The sequence below is a fragment of the Callithrix jacchus genome, chromosome 5 (assembly GCF_049354715.1).
Source record: "Callithrix jacchus isolate 240 chromosome 5, calJac240_pri, whole genome shotgun sequence".
Classification (NCBI taxonomy): Eukaryota; Metazoa; Chordata; class Mammalia; order Primates; family Cebidae; genus Callithrix; species Callithrix jacchus.
In genome coordinates this window covers 116997486-117024611 of record NC_133506.1, presented here as the reverse complement: position 1 = coordinate 117024611, position 27126 = coordinate 116997486, and the positions used below count along the sequence as shown (strand labels likewise).

Genomic DNA, 27126 nt, shown 5'->3' with positions numbered 1-27126 from the left:
AAGATGCCCCAATGGGAAGGTCCTGGCTTTCAATCTGGGTGTCATCAATACAAAAAAAGTCTATTTAAGATGCCTGACCCACAAGGACTCCAGGCCCACATGTCAATCACTGCTTGCATTGTGAGGGCTGAACGACTGGACTTTGTAATAAGGAAAATTTCTTAAATAATCAAAATATATGAGTGAGCTTTGAGCCGAGAGGCTACTGCAGAAGTTTTAAAAGCGGGATCTTTCTTTATAAGGTTGAGAATAAAACTAAAGCACTTTATTGCTCCCTTGTGGGCAAAGCCAGAACTGCTGATGGAAAACAGTCACACAGCCCATGTCAAGAAATGAGTAAAATGCATATTCGAATTTACAGAAGGTTGAGAAGAAATCATCCCATTTTCAGAGGCTGCATAATATGCCGTTGGGGAGACAACTTAAGAAGTAAACACCAAAATTATGTCACACTATTTATTTTTAACCTAATGAACTGAATAATAGAGCATGAAAAGATGTTTCTAGGAGGGTTAGGAGTTCTAGCAGAATAAAAATACTTTCCACCAACTTTCAAATGCAATTAAACCGTCTCAAGTCCTATACAGGATGTGAGTTGAAGTCTATCATTCTCATCAGACGGTCCCTTCTCACCTGTAAAAGACAGGGAGGGAGGAAGCTGTGTTCATTCAGAGGAGCTGGATATTCCAGAAACAATTTGATTCTTTGGCACACCAGTACAGACACAGGTTCTTTAGCTGATCAGAACTAGCCAAGGCAAGTATCAGATTTCCTTCTGAAGTTCAGCAAAATTCAGCTTCCACGCCCCTTCTTGCCCCATCCTCACTTACTATGAAATCATTTTCAAGTAATATGTAACGTCCGCGATCTCACCAGAGAAGCTGACATAGTGTGAAAGTAACCTGCAACTGGAAAGCTGTGGGGACACTTCTCAGGGGCAGGAACTCCCTTGGATGCATGTGTCAAATGTTTCCTAATGAAGGCATACAAGACAGCAGGCTGTCTCACAGATGTGGTTCCTCCAAATGACATGCAAGCACAGCTCTCCATGGTTTTATGGCCTTGGACTCTAAAAAGCCACAAATTTTAAAGTAGATAGTGTAAGTAGCTAGTTACTATCCAAGAGGCAAACTTCCAGATAAGTAATGAGGAAGAAACATCAAGGCGAATTAAGTGAAAAGTATTTAACACAACAACCAGAAACCCTTGTTACTGATTTCTGTAACATAAAAATTTACCTTTTTCATTTTGTAAACTCATCTTCCCATCCCAAATAGCAGTGAAGCCTTCAAAAATCTTGAATTTATTCATCATCAAACATAACCCAATCTCACAATTTTGCACTATCTCACCAATAATATACTGTCTGTTGCCAGGCAGGAAAGATGGAGGATGTATTAACAGCTGCCTTCTTCAACACACACCTTGTGTGGTTATTAGTCTTTAAAAACCTGAGTACTATTAACTTTAAGGAAAAGGACATGAGATTTTAAGTCAGAAAGGAAAAATGTTGACTAAGGCCCAAATGTTCAACTCCAAGCTTTCATTCACGTAAAAAATGCAATCAAATCTCATTTTAAAGAGTTCATTTTTTTTCCTGCTTCTCCAGTTTTGGAGAACTGAAAGGGAGGAGAAGACCTGTACACAGCACAGACTTCCACTCTGGCTGTGAAAGACTAGCCAATTGCTAAATGTTTTATCAAGGAGGTGCTGGATCATATCACGCGGAAAACACCGCAACCTCCTTTTTATTACATCCTTCATATATTATGTATCCATCATACGTTTTAAATGAATTAGATGAAAAGAGCTAGAAAAAGTAAACAGAAGTTTTTGTGGGACAGGGCCATGAGAGAGCAGAAACCCAGAGAGCAATTTCAAATTAATTTGACTAAAATAAAGAGTACAGTCTCACAAAACGTGTATGGAACAGAGAGTGCACATGGGAACAGGACAGAGCAACAGCAGCACTCAGGTTCCCTTCATCAGAAAGGGGAGGCATTCAGGAAGACTTCAGTTGAGAAACAGATGTTCAAATGACATATTCAATGATCTTTAATTTTAAAGGAACGTCGAATTTCTGGTCAAAGTAAGGAAGGTGAAGAGTGAAATAAGGATAAAATCTTTCAACAGATATGTAATATGTGAAGAAATAAGATTAAAAGTTAAAAATATAACCTAAAAATGACATGGAGGTACAAAACAGAAATATGGTCAAAATTCTTATCCAAGGTTTTAGCTAGTTTGTAGAGTTAAGCCCACTGGAAATAAGGGTGAATTCCAATACTCATGGAGAATAAAAGAGAGGTAGGATTTAGATCAGGAAAAGAATGTTCCAGGATGCTGGCATCTTGAAGGCACTCAAAAACAGAGTGAGAGAGACTGAAGCTGCAGTGACACTGGAGGATTAGAGAGAGGTGTCATAAGAAATAAAAACTCCAGGAACATGTGACCATACATATATTATCGAGTAGTACATAAAGTAACAACGCAGAAAGAAAGCTACCTTATAAGTAGTTTCTTACAATATATATTCTACCTAGGGAACAAGAAAGAGTTTGTTTTCCAAATATGCATGTCTGCAAAGTCGTTCTGACTTAAAGAATTTGATAAACGGTATGTGATCTGGTTCTTGAAACAAATTTACTGAAGCAAAAGCTTCAAAGCTGGAACAACCAAGGAGTTTGATTTTCCTTTGAATCTTGTAAAACCTACCCTCTAGGACAAAAAGATCTGATCACAAAGTCTATAAAAAAGTCTAGAAAGTATAAAAGTAGAGAACTATGAATGTGGATATATTGATGGCAACTTTTATGGCTTCCATAGAAAGTGTAGAGAGGATCTCTGGTTTGCTTTATCGAGGTAGTGTCCAGGGTTGGAAGGTCATCGTTATTTATTGTAAGTGCTACAGATGACAAAAGCAGGTTAGCTAGGGTGTTGTTATTGCATAATAATGCCACTATCTGTAATGGCTTATGACCTTTCATTCCTAAAAAAAAAAAAAAAAACTTTTGAGAAATTTCCTATCTTGGTTCAGGCAAAGGAAAATTAAAACCCAAACTTTACTTTCGTAATTTTATAGTCTGAAGAATCCCAAATGAGTTGATTTTTTAAAACGGTAATTAGCTGATAAAATTCTTAAATGTCATATATCCCCTTTTTCATTGAGTACTTCTCATACAGTCTAGAACAGCATTGAAATATTTATGTGGACCAGCAATGCAATAAAAGTTGTCTTTTCTATACAGTAGTTCAAACAGAAAGGTTTCTCTAACTTAACTTTTCTAGTTTTTTTTAACATAACAACCGACCTATCATTCTGTGTCTTACTAACCGAAATCTGCAAGATGGGGTATATATACATACATCTGCATTGGATTTCTATCTCTGCTTCATCTTCTCAAAATTTAAAACTTCCAGTGAAATCATAATGAAACTAAACATACATATCTATTCAAACAAACAAAAACTGAAAAAAATTTCAAGAAGTAAAAAAATTCATAGTTTATAAGCATCTCTTCCGAGCATTTTGCTTTCGGTTAGTATATGACGGACAATCAAATTACAGGGAAAGTTCTAATCACTAGAAAAAGATACTTCCAACAAATGTGGTTTTAAAGAAAAGGTACAACTATGGTAATGTCCATGCTCAGTCATTAATCGAAAACAGTTCATGTAAGTGGTAGACTATAAAAGTACAGGTAACTGATTTGCACAGGCTTCTTTGAACTACAGCAAGGTTTTTTTGTGGAGATCGCCCCTGCTTGCTAACAATAAGAATCCAGTCACAAATGTATGTGGAAATGAAGCCAAATGCCTTTAAATTGCTGTCTTTTCTTCATTCAAATTTAAAAATCTAACTTAGACTGAGCCTACCTGACTCAATTTGAGAAAGCAGCAGCCTTCATTAAGGCTAAGGAAGAGTTTACATTTGACTGATAAATCTATGAGAAAAAAAAAGACAAACACAAACAAATCAACCCATAAAAAACGATGCCAACCCATCCTCAAGTAAGTGTTAATCCTAACAACGACACAGGCCTTTGAAGACAGTAAAATGAAGTAACAAGGGGCAGCATCAATTTGCTGTCTATATAATGCTTAAATCCGGCCTCTGTTGTCTTTGACCTGTACAGATAAAGGCTGAGAACTTGAACTTCTCCATAATTCTTTTTTTCATGAACAGATGAGTAGGTAAAACATTTTGAAGCATTCATGGGGTGCTGTAGCATATATGGAAGAGAACATACCACATAATTCAACTTTTATCTTACAAAGAGGACCCCAACCAAATTTTCAACCCTGAGTGTCTGAAGCATGTTAAATCTGTTGCACGTGTGTATGTTTAAGGCTTAATCCTACAGTTCTTATATTCAGAAGCATTCATGTCATGAATATCCTTAATGCATTTCATTATTCATACGAAATATGATACTGATGAGGAGTCATTATATTCTGAGCAGTTTTCCTGAAGACCACAAGCCTCAAGTCAAGGAAAGTAACTTAATCTAGAAGGAAAAAAAAGGAAGTTTCTAAATTGTTCCACAGTACATTTCACTAAGAACTGTACTGTGTAACAACGCTAATTTTATTTTAAAAAATAATCTTTTTTTTTCCTTTGCTCTGTTAAGGATGGTGGTGATTATTTGCTTAATACTGGTTTTCCTGTATAGCAGATTATTTTCTTATGGCTATATTTACTTGAATGGAAAATCAAAGATGACTACCTGAATATTTCAGTGTGTAATTATAGTACACCTCATGAAATGGTTGATTCCGTGGTCTCAAGTCTAGAATTCAGAATTGCTGCCCATATAACTAAATTTATTTAGAACAAAATAAGGCAGCCAGGCGCAGTGGCTCACGCTTGTAATCCCAGCACTTGGGAGGCTCAGGCGGGTAGGTCAGGAGTTTGAGACCAGCCTGGCCAATATGGGGAAACCCAATCTCTACTAAAAATACAAAAATTACCCGGGCATGGTGGCGCACACCTATAATCCTAGCTACTTGGGAGGTTGAGGCGGGAGAATCGCTTGAACCCGGGAGGCAGAGGTTGCAGTGAGCCAAGATCATGCCACTGCACTCCAGCCTGGGCGACAGAGCAAGTCTCTGTCTCAATAAAAAAAAAAAAGGAAAAAAAAAAGAAAAAAATAAAGTATAACCAATTAACCAAGCTGTAAGTTATCTTTTAAAAAAAAATTATTTTAATACTACAGGCTTGACCATGAAATGATATGTTTATATAAAAGTGTATGTTGACAAACTTGTCACAGAATGCCAAGGAGACTGTGGAAGGAGGGGGAAACAACCACTAAAGATATAACAGTCATAGGCAAGGAATTAACTTTCCTTACTGGCTTGGGTACCTGGGTGCTCAAAGAATGTGTACAAATATTAAAAATACCATTCTTTAAAACTTACATCCAAAAACAGGGAGAAAAGTATGTCTTCAGATACTTTTCTGCCTCATTCCAAAATTTTCCTATGCTCATTATATAAGACAGGCAAAATCAGAAGGAGAAAATTTAGAAACATTAAACCAAAAAGCTAATAGAGAATGTGATATTTGAAAAATAGGGACTTAACCTCGATTGAAAGACTTCCATTTTTTCCTACCACAGAGCTAATTAGAAAAGTGCTCAAAGCGTATCTGCACATTTAATATTAAAAATAAAAAAATAAATAAAAGCCAGCATTCTGATTCAGGCAATTACTTTAAGAACCCAAGGAAAGAAAAATAAGGACATTTCAAGATTAAAAAATGGACTGGGCATAGTAGCATGCGCCTGTAGTCCCAGCTACTTGGTTAGATGAGGCAGGATTGCTTGAGCCCAGGAGTCGGAGGCTGTAATGTGCTATAATTGCACCTGTGATCAGCACTGCACTCTAGCCTGGGCAACATAGCAAGACCTTGTTTCTTAAAAAAACAAAATTGGAGAGCGGGTAGGGGATAAGTGATTTAGCTTGGGAACTCAGTTCTCTGAGATAAGAAATACAAAATTTTAAGCTACACTGAGATAGATTTGATCAGTTAGGAGTAATCAATACACTAGCCCTTCTGTTCAGCCTTTCCTATAATAAGCTCCTGGTTGATTATGTTCTTTTGAAGTTCTCCAAGCTTGAAAAAGTAACCTGCCTAAAGGTATTAGAGGTGCTGCTCTCTTTATCACCTAAGAATGCTGGTATTACATAATTTGCAGACAGGGCAGTAAAACTTAGGAGTTTTCCCTCACTGCTATTTAAATTGTGTTAAAATAGCTCAAAGTTGTGAACAAATCCACATTTTACATATCACAGACATTTAAAAACTCATAACCAATTTGTCTTCTCATCCGAATTTCTCAGCCCCTACAGCAACATCATGTTTGTGATTTCAAGTTTACCATTTTAGCTTCTTATAACAATTCTAGAAAAATAAAGCAATCTCAAAATGAGAGATTTCAATTTGTCATCCCATAAAAGCTATACATGAACACAGTTCCTAAGGGAAGTGAGAAACAGACGTGACTGAGATGAAATGATCTCCACTACTTCCTCCTCCTGTCAGCAAACAGCCTTATTCAAATTTTCAAAACATGCAAGTTTTAGGTGACTTCCCTGGAAAAGGCCCCAGCCCCTGCAAATCATTTCATGTAATGCACTAACGGAGCCAAGGAGAACATGGAGGACAGGAGCACATCAGGGAGCCTCTTTGAGTGTTAAGCAGAGATTTCAAAACTACCAAGTATTTATGCCAAATCCTGAAAGCAAAACCTCGTTTTTGCAGTAACCTGGTCTGGAGACCCTCTCAGATACATCTGGTTTCTGAAGCACCTTTTGAGTTGTACGGATGTAAGAATAACTTTGAATTATAGAAGTTATATGCATCTTTAAGAATCACATTTTGATGATTATAAAATTTTTTTTCTATTTTACAACATAGGTTCAGCTACACTGAAAAAATTACACCGCTTATTGAAATACATTTCATTTTAGAAACAGACTACTAAAGAAGTCTATACAAAAACTCTAAAATAATTTCTGTAGTAAAATAAAGAGTGCGTTAGGAGAGCTACACAAAGAAGAACATGTCTGTCTTTCTCTATAATGCTTGATATACTGTGAAAACACAGCCAGCTCAACTCTGTAGCTGGCACCAAAAGCTGAAAAGAATTCCTTACCATACACAGTGATACAATTAATGCTCTGGATTAATCTCACAGCCTTCCCGATTAGTACAAAGGAAACCAGGCCTATCCCCTCTTTGAGGAGAAGTCTGGGATATAAAAGCAAGCATACCTCATCAGCTGATATGAAATTATAAAATTCCACAAGTCTGAGTATTTGAAACTTATAAGTCATCAGAAAATGCAAGCAAATTGGGCTTTTGTTCAGTGGTTCCCCTGGTTTAGATGACAGTCCCTCAGTGAGCTCAAGGTAGTCTTCTTGTTCATTCCCTTGGATCTGTTGACTCAATGACACTGGCGAAGCTCTTGGTAGAGGCAGAGAGTCTGAGAACTAAGGAAATGCTCACCAACTCCCTCTGTGCACACTCACACATGGGGACATGTCTCCTGGAGAACACACTAAGGAGACGGATGTTAATGATGCTGTGCTGAACTGTTCTTCTCTGCCAGGTGCCGCAGAAAGTTGTCCTCACTCTGGCCTCTATGATTTAAAGGCTCACTCTTAAAGAGAGCTGGAGGTGGGGGGAGGTGAGGGACCGGAGGGATAGGAAGGTGGTGTGGGTGGTGAGGGTGTGGGTGGATGTGCAGGTGTGAGAAGGGGTGGGGGATGGGTCGAGGGGGAAGAGTGCTTACAGGATTCATATTGATTGGAGGGGTGGGGGTTGTGGGTGTGTTCACCACAGAAGGAACTGGGGTGGCTGGGGAAGTTGTAAGTGGGATCTGGACAGCAGGTGGCACATTCACGGGGCTGGTCACCCGAAAGCACTTCTCCTTGTGGGCCTTAAGCATGTTCGAAAAGCGGAACCTCTGGCCACACACATCACATGGATAGGGCTTCTCGCCTGTGTGTGTTCTTCGGTGTCTCTTCATGTTGGGGCGGCTGGTGAAGCTTTTGCCACAGATTTCACAGATAAAGGGTTTCTCTCCTGAGATGAACACAGACATAAAAATGGTTAACATACTAGGTGGTAATTGTGTGCTTATGCTATTTCTCATTTATTATTATTATTTTTCTTTTTTTTTTTTTAAGATGGGGTTTCACCATGATGACCAGGCTGGTCTTGAACTCCTGGCCTCAAGTGATCCTCTCATCTTGGCCTCCCAAAGTGTTAGGGTTACAGGCGTGAGCCACCGCGCCCGGCTATTATTATTATTTTTAATAGAAATGGGGCCTCACTACATTGATCAGGCTGGTCTCAAAGTCCTGGCCTCAAGTGATCCTCTCATCTTGGCCTCCCAAAGTGCTGGGATTATAGGTGTGAGCCGTTGTGCTTGGCCTATGAGACTGTATTCAAGAGTCATCTAAAAATCCCCTCAAATTTGGACTTAACAGATCAGAGTAGATACACCTAAAACTTACATATATCCTACCATCTGGGCTTAGCTAAAAGAAGAAGATAAAGATGGGGGAGGAGGCACCTACATTAGTGATCCTCTATATCCTACACAAAGAACAGTTCAAAAGGCTTTCTGTGACAGAGAAAACATCCTAGATGACTCTTTGCCTTTAAATTGAGGAAATTAATCTGTAAGCAATTCATTTATTTTATTTTATTTTTTAAAATGGAGCTTCACTCTTGTTGCCCAGGCAAGAGTGCAATGGCGTGATCTCGGCTCACTGCAATCTCCACCTCCTGGGTTCAAGTGATTCTCTTGCCTCAGCCTCCCAAGTAGCTGGGACTACAGGCGTGCACCACCATTCCCAGTTAAGTTTGTATTTTTAGTAGAAACGGGGTTTTACCATGTTGGCCAGGCTGGTCTCAAATTTCTGACTTCAGGTGATTCACCCACCTCAGCCTCTCAAAGTGCTGGGATTATAGGGGTGAGCCACTGCACCCAGCTGTAATTTCTTTAAACAGGATCTTGCTCTATCACCCAGTCTAGAGCGCAGTGGTGTGATCACTGGTCACTGCAGTCTCAACCTCCTGGGCTCAAGCAATTCTCCCAGCTCAGCCTCCCAGGTAGCTGGAACTACTACAACAGGTGTCAGCTACCATGCCTGGCTATCATTTCTTTTTCTGTAGAGATGGGGTCTCCCAATTTTGCCCAGGCTGGTCTTGAACCCATGGGTTCAAGCAATCCTCCCACCTCAGACTCCCAAAGTGCTGAGATGACAGGCATGAGCTAAGGCCCTAGCCTGTAAGCAATTTCTGATATTCCAAACAAAAGTAAGAATTTTCTGAAAATGTCCTGTGGAACAAAGAAGTCCCTTCCTGTCTATTCATACAGAATCCTTAGCATACAGCTTGCCTTTTGGCAATGAACTTAGAAAATACTGGCCTGACAAACTTGCAACCTGAATTTCACACTGCAGTGTTTCTCTTTTTTTTTTTTTTCCCTTCCTCATCTTTGCTCTCAGTCGTGGCATATACCTTTGCAAATACATACCACAGTGTTTCTCAATGTGAGTGCTACTGGTATTTCTGCAGACAATTCCTCATTATGTGGGACTATCTGGCACATCGAAGAGAATTCAGCATTCCTGGTGCCAGCCTACTAAATACCCACAAGAGATTCTGACAATAAAAAATGCCCCTAGGCCATTTCCAAATGTCCATGGGTATAGGGAGGGTGGCGGGCCTATTGCTTCTAGTTGAGAACCACTGGACCAATGAGTCAAAAAAAGAGACAGAATCCCATAGTTCTGAGCGCACTTAGGAAATTAGGTTTGGGTTCAGAGGGCTTAATTTTTAAGCTTTCCTAACTTTCTTTTGAACTTATTGCTTAGTTCCATGCTGCGCCTGCCTGCTTCCAGCCTGTAGAAAATAAGATGCTTTTTGATTCTATATTCATCAATCATTTCACATTGGATGCTAAGGTGAGGTGGGTAGTTCTTGTGTACATGGACTTCAGTGAACCATATGCTTGTACTGATCAGTTCCTGCATCAGTCCTCCATGTCTATAGCTCGTATCTTTACATAAGCTCCTACTACAAGAGCACTGCTGTCACTTCCATTGCTGCTCCTCTTCTCTCAACAGGTGTGCTGCTGCTTCTTTTTGAGATGGAGTCTTGCTCTGTTGCCCAGGCTGGAGTTCAGTGGCATGATCTCCACTCACCACAACCTCCCGCTCCTGGGTTCAAGCAATTCTCCTGCCTCAGTCTGCTGAGTAGCTGGGATTACAGGTGCACACCACCACACCTGGCTAATATTTTTGTATTTTTAGTAGAGACGGGGTTTCACCTTGTTGGCCTGGCTTGTCTCAAACTCCTGACCTTGTGATCCACCAGTCTTGGCCTCCCAAAGTGCTGGGATTACAGGCGTGAGCCACTGTGCCCGGCCAGGTATGCTTATTCTACTCATGTGTACTGGGTCTTACTGTGTACCAGGCACTGCTAACTGCTTTATGACTATTAACCTTGGTGATCCTCACAGTGATTGTATGAGGCAGGTATACTATTACCCCTTATTTTACTCACAAGGAAATTAATAAACTTGCCCAAAGTTACATGCTAATGGAGAGTTAGAATTTCAAATCTACAGCCTGGTTCTAGAGTTTATGTTTTTGACATGAAAGCCACAGTACTTCACAATCACTCAATGTGCCTTTCTGCATATATGAAGGGATGTATTTTCTTACTTCCTCATCTACTTTGGGACTCCTTCTTTTTCTTTCATTCCCCCCACCCCGGGAACCCTCTTATACCACTAGGAGCAAACACCTATCACAGTTCAAATTTCTTGTCTCCAGCTTTTCATTATAGTAGAAAACTGACATCCCCTATGGCCTCTTCCATAGAAGCCAGAATTTTCTACTTTCCTGAGAGACTGAAGAGTCAATTTTCTCCATAACTATCAGCATTATTTTCAGACTATCATATTTCTAGTCTTTATACTTTTTTTTTTGAGACGGAGTCCAGCTGTGTTGCCCAGGCTGAAGTTTAGTGAATGGCACGATCTCAGCTCACTGCAGCCTCTGCCGCCCAGGCTCAAGTGATTCTCCTGCCTCAGCCTCTGGAGTAGCAGGGATTACAGGCATGAGCCACCACACCCAGCTAATTTTTCTATTTTTACTAGAGACAGGCTTTCACCACGTTGGCCATGCTGGTCTCAAACTCCTGACTTCAAGTGATCTTCCCGCCTCAGCCTCCCAAAGTGCTGAGATTACAGGTGTGAACCACCGAGCCCGGCCCTCTTTACACTTTTCATTCTTCAATCACTGCCTTGGCTAGGCTCCTTACTGTGACTCATTCATCTTTCTGGATGAATTCTGAGCCCAGTTTGTTTTGCTTCTTTTTAATCTATTTCCTCCAACGTCTTAAAATCGTCAACTTCTGGCAGGACATGGTGGCTCATGCCTGTAATCCCAGCACTTTGGGAGGCCAAAGCAGGAGGATCACTTGAGGCCAGTAGTTCGAGACCAGCCTGGGGAACACAGTGGCACCCTGTCTATATATTAAAAAACAAAACAAAATCCCTTCAACTTCTGTGTTAAATGGAATTGAGCAAATCAATTATGGTATATTTGTTTGATGGAAAATACTACCGAAAACATTGTTACACGCTGGGTAAGGTAGCTCACACCTGTAATCCCAACACTTTGGGAGGAGGATTGCTTAAACCCAGGAATTTGAGACCAGCCTGGGCAACATGCCGAGACCCTGTCTTTACAAAAAAATGCAAAAAATTTGCCAGGTGTGGTGTACATCTGCAGTCCCAGCTACTGAAGGGGCTGAGGTGGGAACATCACTTGAGCCTGGGAGGCAGAGGTTTCAGTGAGCTGAGATTACCCCGCTGCACTCCAGCCTGAGCCACAGAGCGAGATGCGGTCTCAGAACAACAACAACGTTATAAAGTACAGGAATGTAAATTATTAACATGAAAATGCATAATCTATTAAGTGTATCTATGATCTACTGAGTAAAAGCACGTTATGAAAATGCATGTATGAGGCCATGTGTGGTGTCTCACGCCTGTAATCCCAGCACTTTAGGAGGCTGAGGCGGGTGGATTATTTGAGGTCAGGAGTTCGAGACAGGCCTGGCCAACATGGTGAAACCCTGTCTCTCCTAAAAATACAACAATTAGCCAGGTGTGGCAGCACGTGCCTGTAGTTCCAGCTACTGGATAGGCTGAGGCAGGAGAATTGCTGAACCCAGGAGGCAGAGGTTACAGTGAGTCAAGATCATACCATTGTACTCCAGCCTGGGTGACAGAGCCTGACTCGATCTCAAAATAAACAAACAAACAAACAAAAACAAAGAAAATGCATGCATGGTATTATCTACCTTTTAAAAATATATATATGCATGGAAAGAAATACAACAGGCCAGGCACAGTGGCTCACACCTGTTTTCCCAGCACTTTGTGAGGCTGAGGCAGAGCAGATTGCTTGAGCCTGGAGTTCAAGACCAGCCTGGCGAACACAGTGAGACCCCGACTCTATTAAAAAAAAAAAAAAAAAAGGAAGCCAGGCACTGTGGCTCACACCTGTAATCCCAGCACTTTGGGAGGCCAAGGTGGGTGGATCACGAGGTCAAGAGATTGAGACCATCCTGGTTAACACGGTGAAACCCAGTCTCTACTAAAAATACAAAAAATTAGCTGGGCGTGGTGGCACGTGCCTATAATCCTAGCTACTCAGGAGGCTGAGGCAGGAGAATTGCCTGAATCCAGGAGGCAAAGGTTGCGGTGAGCCGAGATCGTGCCATTGTACTCCAGCCTGGGTAACAACAGCGAAACTCTGTCTCAAAAAATAATAATAAAATAAAATAAAATAAGGAAAAATATATAACAAACATTACCAGTGATTACCTCTAGGTAATAGGATTATGGATGATGTTTTACTTTTTATGGTTATCTGTTGTTGTTTTTTTGAGAAAGGGTCTCACTATGTCACCCAGGCTGGAGTGCAGTGGTATGATCTTGGCTCACTGCAACCTCCACTTCCCAGGTTCAAGCAATTCTCCTGCCTCAGCCTCCCACGTAGCTGGGACTACAGGCATGTACCATCACACCCGGCTAGTTTTTGTATTTTTAGTAGAGACAGGTCTCACCACATTGGCCAGGCTGGTCTCAAACTCCTGACTTCAATTGGTCTACCCACTTCAGCCTCCCAAAGTGCTGGGATTACAGATGTGAGCCACTGTGCCCGGCCATGTATTTTCTGTTTTTCTAAATTAAATATGATTTACTTGTATAACAAAATACTTTAAAAGCACATCTGTTTGATTAACCTGTAAGTTCCCCTGTTCCGTGACTTCAGAGTTAGTATTCTTCAAACCTAACAGCCATATGGAAACACAGCCAAAGGCCTTCATCTTTGAATTTTAGTGTGGTATGAGCAAATCCTCTTCACGTTATTTACTGATCACTTCTTAGAACACCAGACACCACTCACAGACAAAATGGATTCCCTAAGCAGTTATTGAATGTATGAATATTTAGTTTTTTTATGTGCTCAAATCCCACTCCCGGATATCTCTAATCATCTCTCATTTGTGGTCTTCTATGCTATAAGCGATTTGCCACAGAAAGATCAAAAACTATCAGAAATAGCCTATTACAAATGCATGGATTCGAATTAAAATTGGTCTTTTTTTACTGCCTGGTAATCTTTTATTCACTTCTTAATGTCCACATTTGTTGTTCCAGACCTTCACTTGACATTAACCCACAATACCATCTGCCTCTAATCTCATTATTCATTAGGCTCCATCTCCTAAATGTGTTTAATGGTTGATATTAAGGTTTCTCTGAAACCTCAAGGTAAGATTACAATGAGGTTGAAACAAGGATAAATACAAATGTAACATTAAAAATCAACTACCTGTACAATGTCCGACTTTAAGGAAGAGCTGGTAAATGGGTGGCAAGAAGATACAGTAACAGCTAAATTCATCAAGGTAACTGGAAAAGCATGTATATTAACATATCTAAATACATGACCTGTTACATGTAGATAAAACTAATAGTAAGAAACAGCAATGTAGCCGGGCACAGTGGCTCACACCTGTAATCCCAGCACTTTGGGAGGCTGAGGCGGGCAGATCACGAGGTCAGGAGTTCGAGACCAGCTCGGCCAACATGACAAAACCCCATCTCTACTAAAGATACAAAAAGTTAGCCAGGCGTGGTAGCATATGCCTGTAATCCCAGCTACTCAGGAGGCTGAGGCAGGAGAATCGCTTGAACTTGGGAGGTGGAGGTTGCAGGGAGCTGAGACCATGCCACTGCACTCCAGCCTGGGTGACAGAGCGAGACCCCATCTCAACAAAGAAAAGGAAAGAGCAAGAATTGGCTAGCTAGTTGTCTTTTGTATGTGATCTGTCCAATAAACACAAGCATTCCAGTCTCCTTAGTGTGAATATCCTTGAGCAGAATCAGAAAGCCATATATACACACATACACACACCATACATACATGTACATATACACACACATACATATATATACATACATCTAACCGAAATCCTTCTTGAACTTGAAACCCATTTTTCAAACTGCTTATTTGAATGCCACAGAGATATCTCAGAACAAATGCAAAATTAAGTTCATTATCCTATCTAGCAAACCTGCTCGGCCCTCTACTATTCTCTATCTTGACAAACAGTTTTATAGCCCACACCTGGGACTAACCCTTTATTCTTCCCTTTGACACTGCTGATATTCAATCAATCACCAAGTTTGAATGACTGAATACTATTGTGATAGTACTGAAATCCAATCAATTCACCAAGTTCTATTTTGTCTATCACTTTAATCTCATCCAATGCCATTACCATAGATTTTTTTTTTTTTTTTTTTTGAGATGGAGTCTTACTCTGTTGCCCAGGCTGGAGTACAGTGGTGCAATCTCGGCTCACTGCAACCTCTGCCTCCCAGGTTCAAGTGATTCTCCTGCCTTAGCCTCCCGAGTAGCTGGGACTATTGGTGCACACCACCACGGCCAGCTAATTTTTGTATTTTTAGTAGAGACAGGGTTTCACCATATTGGCCAGGCTGGTCTTGAATTCCTGATCTCGTGATCTGCCCACCTCGGCCTCCCAAAGTGTTGGGATTACAAGTGTGAGTCACCATGCCCAGCAGCTCATAGATTTTTATTTTATTTTATTATTTTTTCAGATGCAGAATTGCTTGAACTTGGGAGGCAGAGGTTGCAGTCAGCCGAGATCGCGTCATTGCACACTCCAGCCTGGGCAACAGAGCGAGACTCCATTTCAAAAAAGTAAATAAAGATAATAATCTCTCTACTAGATTATTGTGATACAAAACACATGTGAAGTGCTTACAACAGTATCTGATAAAGTGCTTACAACAGTATCTAGCACATAGCAGATACTCAAAGCATTTTACCTGCTACTGTCATCATCATCATCAACATCACCATTACCATTCAGCAGACTATAAGAAACCAGGTCTTAATCCATCCTTGTGTCTCTAGGCATGTAGCACTGTGCCTGGTACAAGGAAAATCAGTAGGTATTCTATTTTGAACTCACCCTATGTCCACACCATCCTAGCAAGCCCTGACTCATGGCTGGTCAGCCTTCCTAGATACGGTCTGCCTCATTTCTCTTTAACTGCAAAGAAACAGTCCAATACTGTCAGTTCATACAACGTGCTTAATCCTCACCAAAACACACTGCTGTCTCTAAATGTAGTTTCATTCAGCCTTAGAGACCTATTCCCTTCCCTCTCTAAAGCTAATCCTTCTCTAAAATGTTAACATTTCTCCTGCACCCTTTAGGTACTACACTACTGTCATTCTTACTTAATATCAAACCAGAGGCCTAGAGAGGTACACAATTCTGCTAGTGAGTGGCAGAGCCAGGTTTGTCTAACTTCATCAACTAGCTGCTTTCCCAATTTGGACACTATGAATAATATTAAAAGGCAGACGACAAACCAGGAGAAAGTATTTCAATATTAATGAAATTTAAAAAGTCAAACACTGTAATGGAAGGATGAGCACAGAAACGGCACAAGCAATTCCAAAAATACGTTGATAACTACAAGCAAATAAAAATGTTCAATCTTACTTAGTAATTAAATAAATGCAAATTAATGTAAGAAATCATTTCTCACCTATCAAATCAGCAAGGATTTTATTTAAATTATAAAAGGCTGGGCAAATAAGGCAAATTTTCCCTCTGGGTTTAAAAACAATTTTTTAAAAAATAGAGATGGGGGTCTCACTATATTGCCCAGGCTGATCTTGAACTCCTGAGCTCAATGATCCTCCTACCTCAGCCTCCCAAAGTGCTGGGATTACAGGCATGAGTCACTGCCTGGCCTGTGGCTATTTACAACAGTAGAAAAACTGGAACAGAAATAACCTAAATGTCTAGCAGGGAACTGGCTAAATAAATGGAGAAAACATCCTTTACTGGCTGGGCACAGTGGCTCACGCCTGTAATCCTAGCAGTTTGGGATGGCGAGGCAGGTGGATCACCTCAGGTCAGGAGTTCAAGACCAGCCTGGCCAACACAGCAAAATTGTGTTTCTACTAAAACAACAAAAAATTAGCCAGGTGTGGTGGCACGTGCCTGTAATCCCAGCTACTTGGGAGGTTGAGGCAGGAGAATCGCTTGAACCCTGGAGGTTGAGGTTGCAGTGAATGGAGATCCGGCCATTGCACTCTAGCCTGGGCAACAGAGCAAGACTCTGTCTCAAAACAAACAAACAAACAAAAAAATCCTTCCTTTATAGGATTGTTGCAAGGGGTACATTAAATGAGATAAAGCACTTAAGATAATACCTGACATACATGTGTATAATAAATGATAGCTATTATAGCAAATTTATAAGAAGAATTATTATATAGCCATTAAAATTATATTGCTAATAATGACATAATACAGTAAAATAAAAAGCAGGTTACAATAAAGACCCAACATTTGTTTTGTTACTATACACATGAACACATAAACATTTATACAAACTATCTGTCTATATGTGTGTTAAGAAACTAAAGAACTGAATTTTTTTTACTGGGTATATGCCAAAATGTTAAGAGTGGTGATCTCTTGGTGATAAGATTTTATTTTGTTTGTAATTTTCATAGTTTCTCATGTATTTTAATAAGTATGTGTTACCATTTTTTTTGGTTTGTCTTGCTTTCTGAGACTAGGTCTTGCTCTGTTACCCAGACTACAGTGCAGTTGCATTCATTTAGAAGAAACAAGAAGTATTCAGTTTGCCTATTTGGTCAAAGAAGAATACTCAACGTAAGTTTATACAATAACTAATATAATCATGAAAGAAACACTTCAGTTTCCCATTATGAACATTTAAGGGGCTAAAGAAATAAAGGACAAAGAAGAAGAAAGAAAGAAATACAGGAGAAGGAGGGAGGAAGGAATGGGGAGAAACACAGGGAGACAGCCAGAAAAGATAAGGGGGATACAGAGGCAGAGACTCAAGTGCTAGAGGGTCCTTTCAATTCTGTGACATTTACCAAGCATCTATGTGCCAAGCAGTGTGTGTAAATATGACACTACTTCTGCCTTCAAAAAAACCTTATGTTCTGGCCAGGAGCGGTGTCTCACGCCTGTAATCCCAGCACGTTGGGAGGCCTAGGCAGGTGGATTATTTGAGGTCAGGAGCTCTAGACCAGCCTAACTGATATGGTGAAACACCACCTCTACTAAAAAACACAAAAAAATTTAGCCGGGCATGGTGTTGCACACCCGTAATCTCAGCTACTTGGGAGGCTGGGGCAAGAGAACTGCAAGATCATGCCACTGTTCTCCAGTCTGGGTGACAGAGTGAGACTGTCTTAAAACAACAACAACAACAACAACAACAACAAAAAACCCAAAATCCCCAAAAACTTATGATGTTTAGTTCCATGGTTTCTTGCCATATTACACACACACAAAAACAAACCCTAAAAGTGACACTAGAACTAAGAACCTATCCAAGAGCCACCAAATTATAAGGAGAATCTGTTAACTATTCTGATGTATCCTGCTATCTATTTGGCTACATCTTTTTTTTTTTTTTTTTTTTAAAAAAGATGGGGTTTCACCATGATGGCCAGGCTGGTTTTGAACTCCTGACCTCAGGTGATCCACCCACCTCGGGCTCCCAAAGTGCTAGGATCACAGGCGTGAGCCACCACGCCTGGCCTATTTGGCTACATCTTCAAAGTTATTTTCTTTTCAGGTCTAACTTAACTAATTAAACTGCTCTCATGACTCTTCATCCAGCCTAAAAATTCTTAAAATCTGAGGGTGCTCTGTTCTGAATGAGAAAGAAGCCCACTAGATGTGCATTTTTCTTTGGGCTTCAACAGAGAACTGGGAACTAAAGAGATCCAGCCATGGGCACAATTTCCTCACCACTAGGTAAGCAGATGAACAGCAGGCTAAGCAAGATCATCTCTGTTCTTTCTAGCTCCAGTACTCTGTAGATGAACGGAACCTAGAATCCTGTGATTAGGTTTTATTTAGAATCCTATTCAATTTATGCAAAGATGGCTAATCTCAGAACATCAAGTTTAGACTGAGATACAATGATAGTGTTTTCAGGGGAGCTATTATGTTAGCCAGTTCCCTGGAAGCTGGATAATCAAATGCTTGTAAGACTCAAATCCATGCTATGGAATAAATGCCCCTAAAACCACAAAGTGATTAAAATATTTAACCTCGCAGAATGTGAATTTGTTCCTGTCAAGTAGTAAATTTTGATAAATCATATCAAATCAAACTAAGAATACTGAGGAGCTAGGCTTGGTGGCTCACACCTGTGATCCCAGCACTTTGGGAGGCTGAGGCAGGCAGATTGCTTGAGCCCAGGAGATCGAGACCAGCCTGGGAAACATGGTGAAACCCTGTCTCTACAAAAAATACAAAAATCAGCTAGGCATGGTGGCGCACACTTTTGTTCCCAGCTACTCAGTAGGTTAAGGTGGGAGGATGGCTTGAGTCTGGGAGGTGGAGGCTAAGATTGCACTACTGCCCTCCAGCCTGGGTGATGGAAGTGATACTCTGTCTTAAAAAAGCAAAACAAAACAGAGAGGGGTATTCTATTAAAGCAGTCAGTCCCCCAGTGCCCTCCAACCTTTTAAGGTCCAGAACCCTTAGGAAAATAACACATGCATATACACAAAAGAAATTTTATACAATTTCAGGAGTTTCTGAACCCCAAGTAAAGACCCCATGGTCTTAAAATAACTAAAAATTAAGACACTCACAAATAATCCTTTTTTTTTTTTTTTTTTTGAGATGGAGTCTCACACTGTCACCCAGGCTAGAGTGCAGTGGCTCAATCTTGACTCACTGCAACCTCTGCCTCCCGGGTTCAAGCGATTCTCCTTGCCTCAGCCTCCCAAGTAGCTGGGATTACAGGTGCACACACCACGTCTGGCTAATTTCTTCTGTATTTCTAGTAGAGACGGGGTTTCACTATGTTGGCCAGGCTGGTCTCGAACTCCTGACCTTGTGATCTGCCTGCCTCAGCCTCCCAAAATGCTGGGATTACAGGCATGAGCCATCATGCCTGGCTAAATAATATGTTTTTAAACTATCCTAGAGATATCAAAGCTAAATTTTTCAGTATGACCAATCTATATTTTTACATATTAGGTTTATTTAAAGTGGGAATTTTGCTTCAAATGCAAATTTGTAGTTTTGATTTTTTTTAAAACAGACCCACAGATGATCATCAACAAGTGCTTGAGACATTATCTGTACCTTTCCCAAGAAATTCTTACCAGTGTGTGTTTTCATGTGTTCGTCGAAGTACTGCTTCATGTTGAAATCCTTGCCACACCACTGGCACATGAACTGTTTGTGCCCAATGTGAATGCTCATGTGGGAGCGTAGCTGGTACTTGTACTGAAACCTTTCGTCACAGTTCTGCATTGGACACAGTGGAGATTTTTGAATGCCAAGCACAGTAGCTTTACCTGAGCCCACCCTAACATAGTCTCTGATATTAGGCTTATTTTTCATATTCCAAATAGAACCTGCTTGTGTCAGCTATTTGGCTTTGCTATATTTCTGCAGGTGAGTTATTAATAAAAGGGAAACTTCCTCATAAAATTATCATTGAAGTACACTCAATTTCTCAGAATCACTGAGAAAAGAAAAATAAGTCATTATGTGTTATTTCCAAGTTAATCTAATCTAAGTGTGTTAAAAGTGACATTTCTCTACCTCACAGTGACAGCACATACCAAGCTCAGAGACCATGTCTGAAGGTTCTGTGTAAGGCAGCCTTGTGCCTCCTGTTCTGGCACACCTCTCTCACTGGTCCGCCACCTATGCAAACACTAGCCCCTAGGCCTGGATCTGTGAGTAGCACATTCCTTACCTCACATCTGAAGGGCTTCTCTCCAGAATGCTGCAAGGAGTGCACCTTGAGTGACATACTGCGTTTGAATGATTTTCCACAGGTTTCACATGTAAATGGCATGTCTTTCGTGTGTGCTGCAACACAGAATGTACTTTGCGTCAAAACAAATCCACCAAAAAGCTCAAACTAAAAAGGTATCCTCTGTAAAGCAATTATGCCAACCTAATTTTCTAGAATGATTTGTGAGGTGTGAGGCTTTTTTTTTTTTTTGAAATGGAGTCTCGCTCTGTGACACAGTCCAGAGTGCACTGGTGTGATCTTGGCTCACTACAACCTCTGTCCTCCCAGGTTCAAGTGATTCTCCTGCCTCAGCCTCCCAAGTAGCAGGGATTACATGCGTGTGCCACCATGCCCAGCTAATTTTTGTATTTTTAGCAGAGACAGGGTTTCACCATGTTGGCCAGGCTGGTCAACGCCTGACTTCAAGTGATTTGCCCACCTTAGACTCTCAAAGTGCTGGGATTATAGCTGTGAGCCACCACATCCGGCCTTTGTGAGTCTCTAATAGTAATGCCTGAAGAGAAAAATAATGCTGAAAAGAAACTGGGTGTGGAAGACTATACCATCCAATTTGGTAATACTTACTGAAGACATATTGCAGTTAATTTCAACATGTCAAAACTGAATAGGGCAATTCCTCATATCCTGCCCAATCCAGGGCATAAAGCACACAGAACAAGAGAAAATTATACACATGAGAGAAAAGCAGAAAAACTTACCAACCATGTGTTTCCGCACATGAGCCATGGTATAGAATTTCTTCTCACAAATTTCACAGGAAAATTTCTTTTCTGCATATCCATGGACGATCTTGATATGTTCATGAAGGGACCAGAGTTTCTTGAACGATTTGTTACAGGAAACACACTGAGCAGGATAAACAGAAATAATCTTATTTATAGGGCCTTACAGAATGCCATACCAGCCTATTGGCAGATGAAACAGATGTGCTTTAGGTTAATGGCACAAGGCAAGAATCCAGATAAATGCTATTCTTCCACAGAGCCCAGATTCCAACACCAACATCTGTACATTCTCTTTTCTAAGATGCATCTTTTAGACACTCTTTGGGATTATGAAAACAATGGCAAAAACTAAGACAAAAAGTGGAAAGTTCCACTAACATCAAGGAATTGCTATTATGAAGTTAGTACTGTACCTATGAAAAGAACTTTCAAGTTCATTTATTTATTTTGAGACGAAGTCTCACTCTGTTGCCTAGGCTGGAGTGCAATGGCACGATCTCAGCTCCCTGCATCCTCCACCTCCTGGGTTCAAGCGATTCTCCTGCTTCAGCCTCCCAAGTAGCTGGGATTACAGGCATTTGCAACCACACTCAGCTAATTTTCTTTTTTTTTGTATTTTTAGTAGAGACAGGGTTTCACCATGTTGGCCAGGCTGGTCTCAATCTCCTGACCTCATGATCCACCCACCTTGGCGTCCCAGAGTGCTGGGATTACAGCTGTGAGCCATCATGCCCAGCCAAGCTTTTTTAAACAGAAGTTGCAAGAGATTCAAGTTTATAAAATTTATGTATTCAGCAAGTGTGGCTGCCTCCTCCACATCAATTAGTAAGGGTTTTCCAGAGAATATAAACTAATTTTAAATTAGCATAATAAAAACAAGATTAAACAAAATACATATTAGTGGTACAGGTATTATAGGTATGTAGAAATACAAAAATGTTTTCATTTTTATATTAGAAAATGTATTTAGAGCATTTAACATAAATGATTAAAATTTTATATTTCTCCAAATCTAATTGATACTTTCAAATACTACCCTCTGGCAGAATATAATCTCTAAACTCTTAGTATCACTCTCTTTTATTTAAATTATTTTTATTTTTTATTTTTGAGATGGAGTCCCACTCTGTTGCCCAGGCTAGAGTGCAGTGGCATGATCTCAGCTAACCACAACTTCCACCTCCCAGGTTCAGGTGATTCTCCTGCTTCAGCCTCCCAAGTAGCTGGGACTACAGGCATGTGCTACCATGTCTGGCTAATTTTTGTATTTTTAGTAGAGACGAGGTTTCACTATGTTGGCCAGGCTGGTCTAGAACTCCTGACTTTGTGATCCACTCACCTTGGCCTCCCAAAGTGCTGGGACTTACAGGCATGAGCCACTGCGCCTGGCCTCACTCTTTCTTAAAAAAATTTTTAAAAATTTTTTAGTCTAAACTTTAATTAACTAAAGCCTATCCTTTTTCCCTTACAGACCAGTTCCAGAGCTCTCTTGCAAGAATCTAGAAAACACATGCCACACTGCCTAGTTCCTTGTATCATGAATCAATAATAGCCTGGAATATTAGGCATATTGTATTTAACCATAAAATATTTCTGGTTAAAGCAAAACAATACTAGAAAGCCCACAGTAATCATTAAACTCTTGGATACTTAAGGGAACATGTTAATATTCACTGTAAATAAAGATCTCTAGACATCAATCATTGTCACTTCAGGAAACAAGAACTCTGAGAAGAGTTAAAAGATAAACTTCTGGCTGGATAATGCTCTAGAAAAGGACAGTCTACTCTTATCAGCCATTCGGTAGGACAGGTTTTTTGTCGTTTTTCTTTTTTTTTCTTTTTTGAGACAGTCTTGCTCTGTCGCCCAGACTGGAGTGCGGTGATACAATCTTAGCTCACTGGAACATCCACCTCCCAGATTCAAGTGATTATCCTGCTTCAGTCTCCCAAGTAGCTGGGACTACAGGTGCGTGCCACCACACCCAGCTAATTTGTTGTATTTTTAGTAGAGATGGGATTTCACCATGTTAGCCAGGATGGTTTGGATGTCCTGACCTTGTGATCCGCCCACTTTGGCCTCCCAAAGTGCTGGGATTACAGCTGTGAGCCACCACGCCCAGCTTGGGTTTTAGTTTTTACTTGTTACCAGGTCATCAGGATTATTAGGATCTATACACAAGAACAAAGTACAGTGTTCTTTAGGAATATGAATAAAGTTCATTTAGCAGAATCCACAAAACTTAAACACAAGTTTAAAAGTATTATGATGAAGAATCATGAGGAAAGTCACACACAAAAAGTATTTATTAAATGTTTTCTTTTCTGTAACTTAAACAAATTAAAGTTTAAAAACCTCACAAAACCTATATATATAAAGATCAAGAGCACTTTCAGTAATGGATCATTACAGAATTCAAGTTTGACCCCTAGGGTGCAGCACTGCACCACACTCCCTTTGGCTGAAGTGTTGCCAACAATTCCCAGCCAAGCCAGGGCACTGGCAGTTACCAGAGGATATGGACTCCATGACTCGTTCTTCTTTTATTTACCCAGCGTGTTGGAGATCAAGTCACAACTGATGAATCAAAAACGGTGAATTTGTAGCAAATGCAATTTCCATGTTTTAATACTCTCAGTTGTTGATTAAAAGCAACATAAGAAAAGTGAAACTTAAAAGGCGACTACCAATATTAGGAGTGTGCCAAGAAACAAACCAAACCAACACAATTTATAAGTTTAGCTTAAATATGGTACAAAATATTTGTTACATATCTTATTGAGACATGAATAGACTTACCTCTTATGAATATTCATTAATATGCATTCACATGTGCAAACCAATATAGCTGCAATCCACACGACATAATACAATTAGCATACGTTTTTAACCTATCACAATACTAGTCCTTTCACGACACCAGCCTGGTTTGAGTACCATTATTTTGTTACCTTATCAATACTGTAGAGGCATTATGTAACCCTACTGCCAGGTGGGCAACATTTTCAACCAGCTCAGCCTCTGCTTAATGTTTGCATATTCCCATGGGCTCAGCCTCTTGGCAAATTAAGTGTTGTCATCTCTCCAATGGTAAAAGCAAACTCACTGCTGAAGATCTTCCATTTCCACCGGTCTGAGTCATTATGGTTTTTGTCCCCATCAGCTGTACTAGAATCTGGCATCCTTGTAAACCCAGAAAGGGACTTTTCTCTACTCCTAACCTTTACTCAGTAACTCTTACCTCCACAGAGATGATGCCAGAATGAATTCTATTACATTTCCTACAACAATGAATCTCTGCAAAGTTGGTGTTGATTTTAACCTCCTGGTCAATCAGCTATAACAGATCCCCCTTCCAGTGTGCCTGGGTTCCCACTAGTCCAGCGTCAGTTAAATTTAATGCTTTTGATATAAAAGCCTTGGTTTAGAAAAGACCAAAGCAGATTTTCAAATGATAAATTGGTGAAATCTGTCCCTTCAGCCTCTATTGTATTTATTCTCTTGGGCGGATACCAGATGAATCTGAACAGCCAGGTTCTATCCTGAAAAGTTTGCCCTCTTGGTGATGAAACCTACCTGAATGTTTTTTTCACAGTCTGTTTGCTGGTGAAGGGACAGCTCACTTTCCAGGACAAACTTCTTGCCACATTTATCACAAATCTGCATGCGCCTATGAGTAACGTTCATGTGCTTCTCCAGGTACCATCGAGTGTTAAATACCCTGGGGCACTTCTCACAGGTCAGAGTCTCTTTCTCTTCACACTTAGCTTTCTGGACTGGTGCTTTGGGCTCCTTTGTGGCCCGCTTCTTACGCTTAGGTTGCTCTACACTCTTCCTACGACCTCTTGTAGTTCTGGGAGTAGGGGAAGTGGTAGCTGCGGCAACAGAGGCAGCTCTCCTCGTTCTCCTTTGTGTAACGCTGACTTTCTCTACTGTCTTCTCCTTTTTCTTCTGCTTTTCATTCTCTCCATAGTCATTGCTGTCATCTGTGGCCTCTTCCTCACTCTCTTCCTCTTCCTCCTCACTGCTTGTCTTAAGAACAGGAGTCTCTTTGGACTGAGAAGAGACACCCTTTTCCCCTTTAGACACATTTAATGTTTGATTATTAAGGTTTACCTCCACTATGATCTGCTCCCTTTTGTAAGAGACTTCTTCCTCTTCCTCCTCCTCTTCTGTGTCATCAGAATTCTCCTGGTCTTCCTTAACAGCATGCACATCAGACACTGCTCTTGTCTCCCTGAAATATGGCTGTTCTTCTGTTTCATGGAGATGTGGTTTGCTCATCTTGGTGTCCACTAACACAGAATAAGGACTTCCTGATTCCCTTTTGTACACTTTGGTGGACAGGTCAAGTTCTTGGTTGGCACCATGATAAAAGGAAGATGGCACTTGACCACGACGGCTATCTTCTTGTGCCATTCCTGCTACATGCACAGCACAGCTTTCAACCAGCTCCTGACAAGAACTGGCTGTGTGGCTCATTGGTAGGTGACCCAATTTATTAAGCAGTTCAGACTATAAAGAAAACAGCTTTTAAACAAGGTAATTATTAAGACTCAACTCTGTTTTCATCCACAAAGAATCACTCAAATGAAAAAAAGATATTCCTGGAAACTGTGTGCAATTCTTCCAGTGTTGCAGCACCAAAGCACAAGTCAAAGAGGCCTGGTATTACGGCAAAGGCAGAGCACTCGTGATTTTTCTTCTGAAGAGAGCTGCAAGGGAGTTGGAGCATCTTATCTACAAAGAAAAGCAAAGAGGAAAAAATAATCAGATAATACCACTATTTCCTTTTTATAGCATGCATTTAAATCACAAGAAACACAGCTTTAAATTATTATTATTATTATATATTTTTTGAGACAGAGTCTCACTCTGTCACCCAGGCTGGAGTCCAATGGTACGATCTCGACTCACTGCAACCTCTGCCTCCCGGGTTCAAGTGATTCTCCTGCCTCAGCCTCTAAGTAGCTGGGATTATAGGCACCTGCTGCCAAGCCCGGCTAATTTTTGTAGTTTTAGTAGAGAAAGAGTTTCACCATCTTGGCCAGGCTGGTCTTGAACCCCTAACCTTAAGATCCACCCACCTCAGCCTCCCAAAGTTCTGGGATTACAAGTGTGAGCCCCTGAGCCCAGCCAAAATTATTAAACTCTTTACATATACAATGCTTTTAACTGCTTAAATGTTTCAGTATGGGCCATTATTTTACTGGATTACAGGAATTCATAAACATTTTCTGTTGGACTATAAATTCTACAACAGCAAAAGCCACATCTGTCCATTTCACCAAGATATCCTGAGAGCTTAGCATAGTATCTAACATATGGTATATATATGACAAATAATATTGGACAGCATTCATTTTCTTAGATACTATGGAATATACTGATATGGCAAAATATATGCTCTCTATCCACAGGGCCTTTACGGTCTAGTTTACAATGTGGTGGGCATGAAACACACAAGAGCTTCATACTGGCTGACTTTCTTTCAACATCAATCGCCATGTCCACAACAGTGAGAGTTTGCAGAACAGAGGTGGTAGTGGGGCAGGCACTGTAGTCCCTGGAAACAAAGCAGCTAATTGACGTAACTACAGAAGAGAAGAAACATGTCCTTGGCCTTAAATAATTGATAATCTAGGTTTAAATATAATTGTTTTCAGGTTTATTGGAGTCATTTCAAAGCTGCCAAGTATTTTAACATTTTTTCTGTTCATAGCTCACTACATCTACTCAGTAACTGGGTGATTTTTTGTGTGTCAGTTGCATAGGCGTCTAAATTCTAAGAAGCCATAACCATCAAGTTGATATGGTTCCAAGAAAAATAAAACCATCCAACAATAATTTTTAAAAAGCTTAGAAGGGCATATAATTTGCTTTGTGACATACCTCACATTGCTGTTTAACCA

At 40.4% G+C, this 27126-nt stretch overlaps 1 protein-coding gene across 2 annotated transcripts in view; it reads right to left on the bottom strand.

Annotated features, from left to right (window-relative positions):
• Positions 1-243: 243 nt before the first annotated feature.
• ZNF652 (zinc finger protein 652) overlaps positions 244-27126 on the bottom strand; it is a 74893-nt gene continuing 48010 nt past the window's right edge. For both annotated transcript variants that reach the window (XM_078374238.1, XM_017972684.5), the window contains 5 exons: positions 24791-25954; positions 21188-21335; positions 20427-20542; positions 19825-19969; positions 244-8092 (listed from right to left, as the gene is read on the bottom strand). In XM_078374238.1, the coding sequence (XP_078230364.1) occupies positions 7581-8092; positions 19825-19969; positions 20427-20542; positions 21188-21335; positions 24791-25696 (1827 nt within the window). In that variant the 5' untranslated portion in view covers positions 25697-25954 and the 3' untranslated portion in view covers positions 244-7580. The remainder of the gene's footprint in view (positions 8093-19824; positions 19970-20426; positions 20543-21187; positions 21336-24790; positions 25955-27126) is intronic.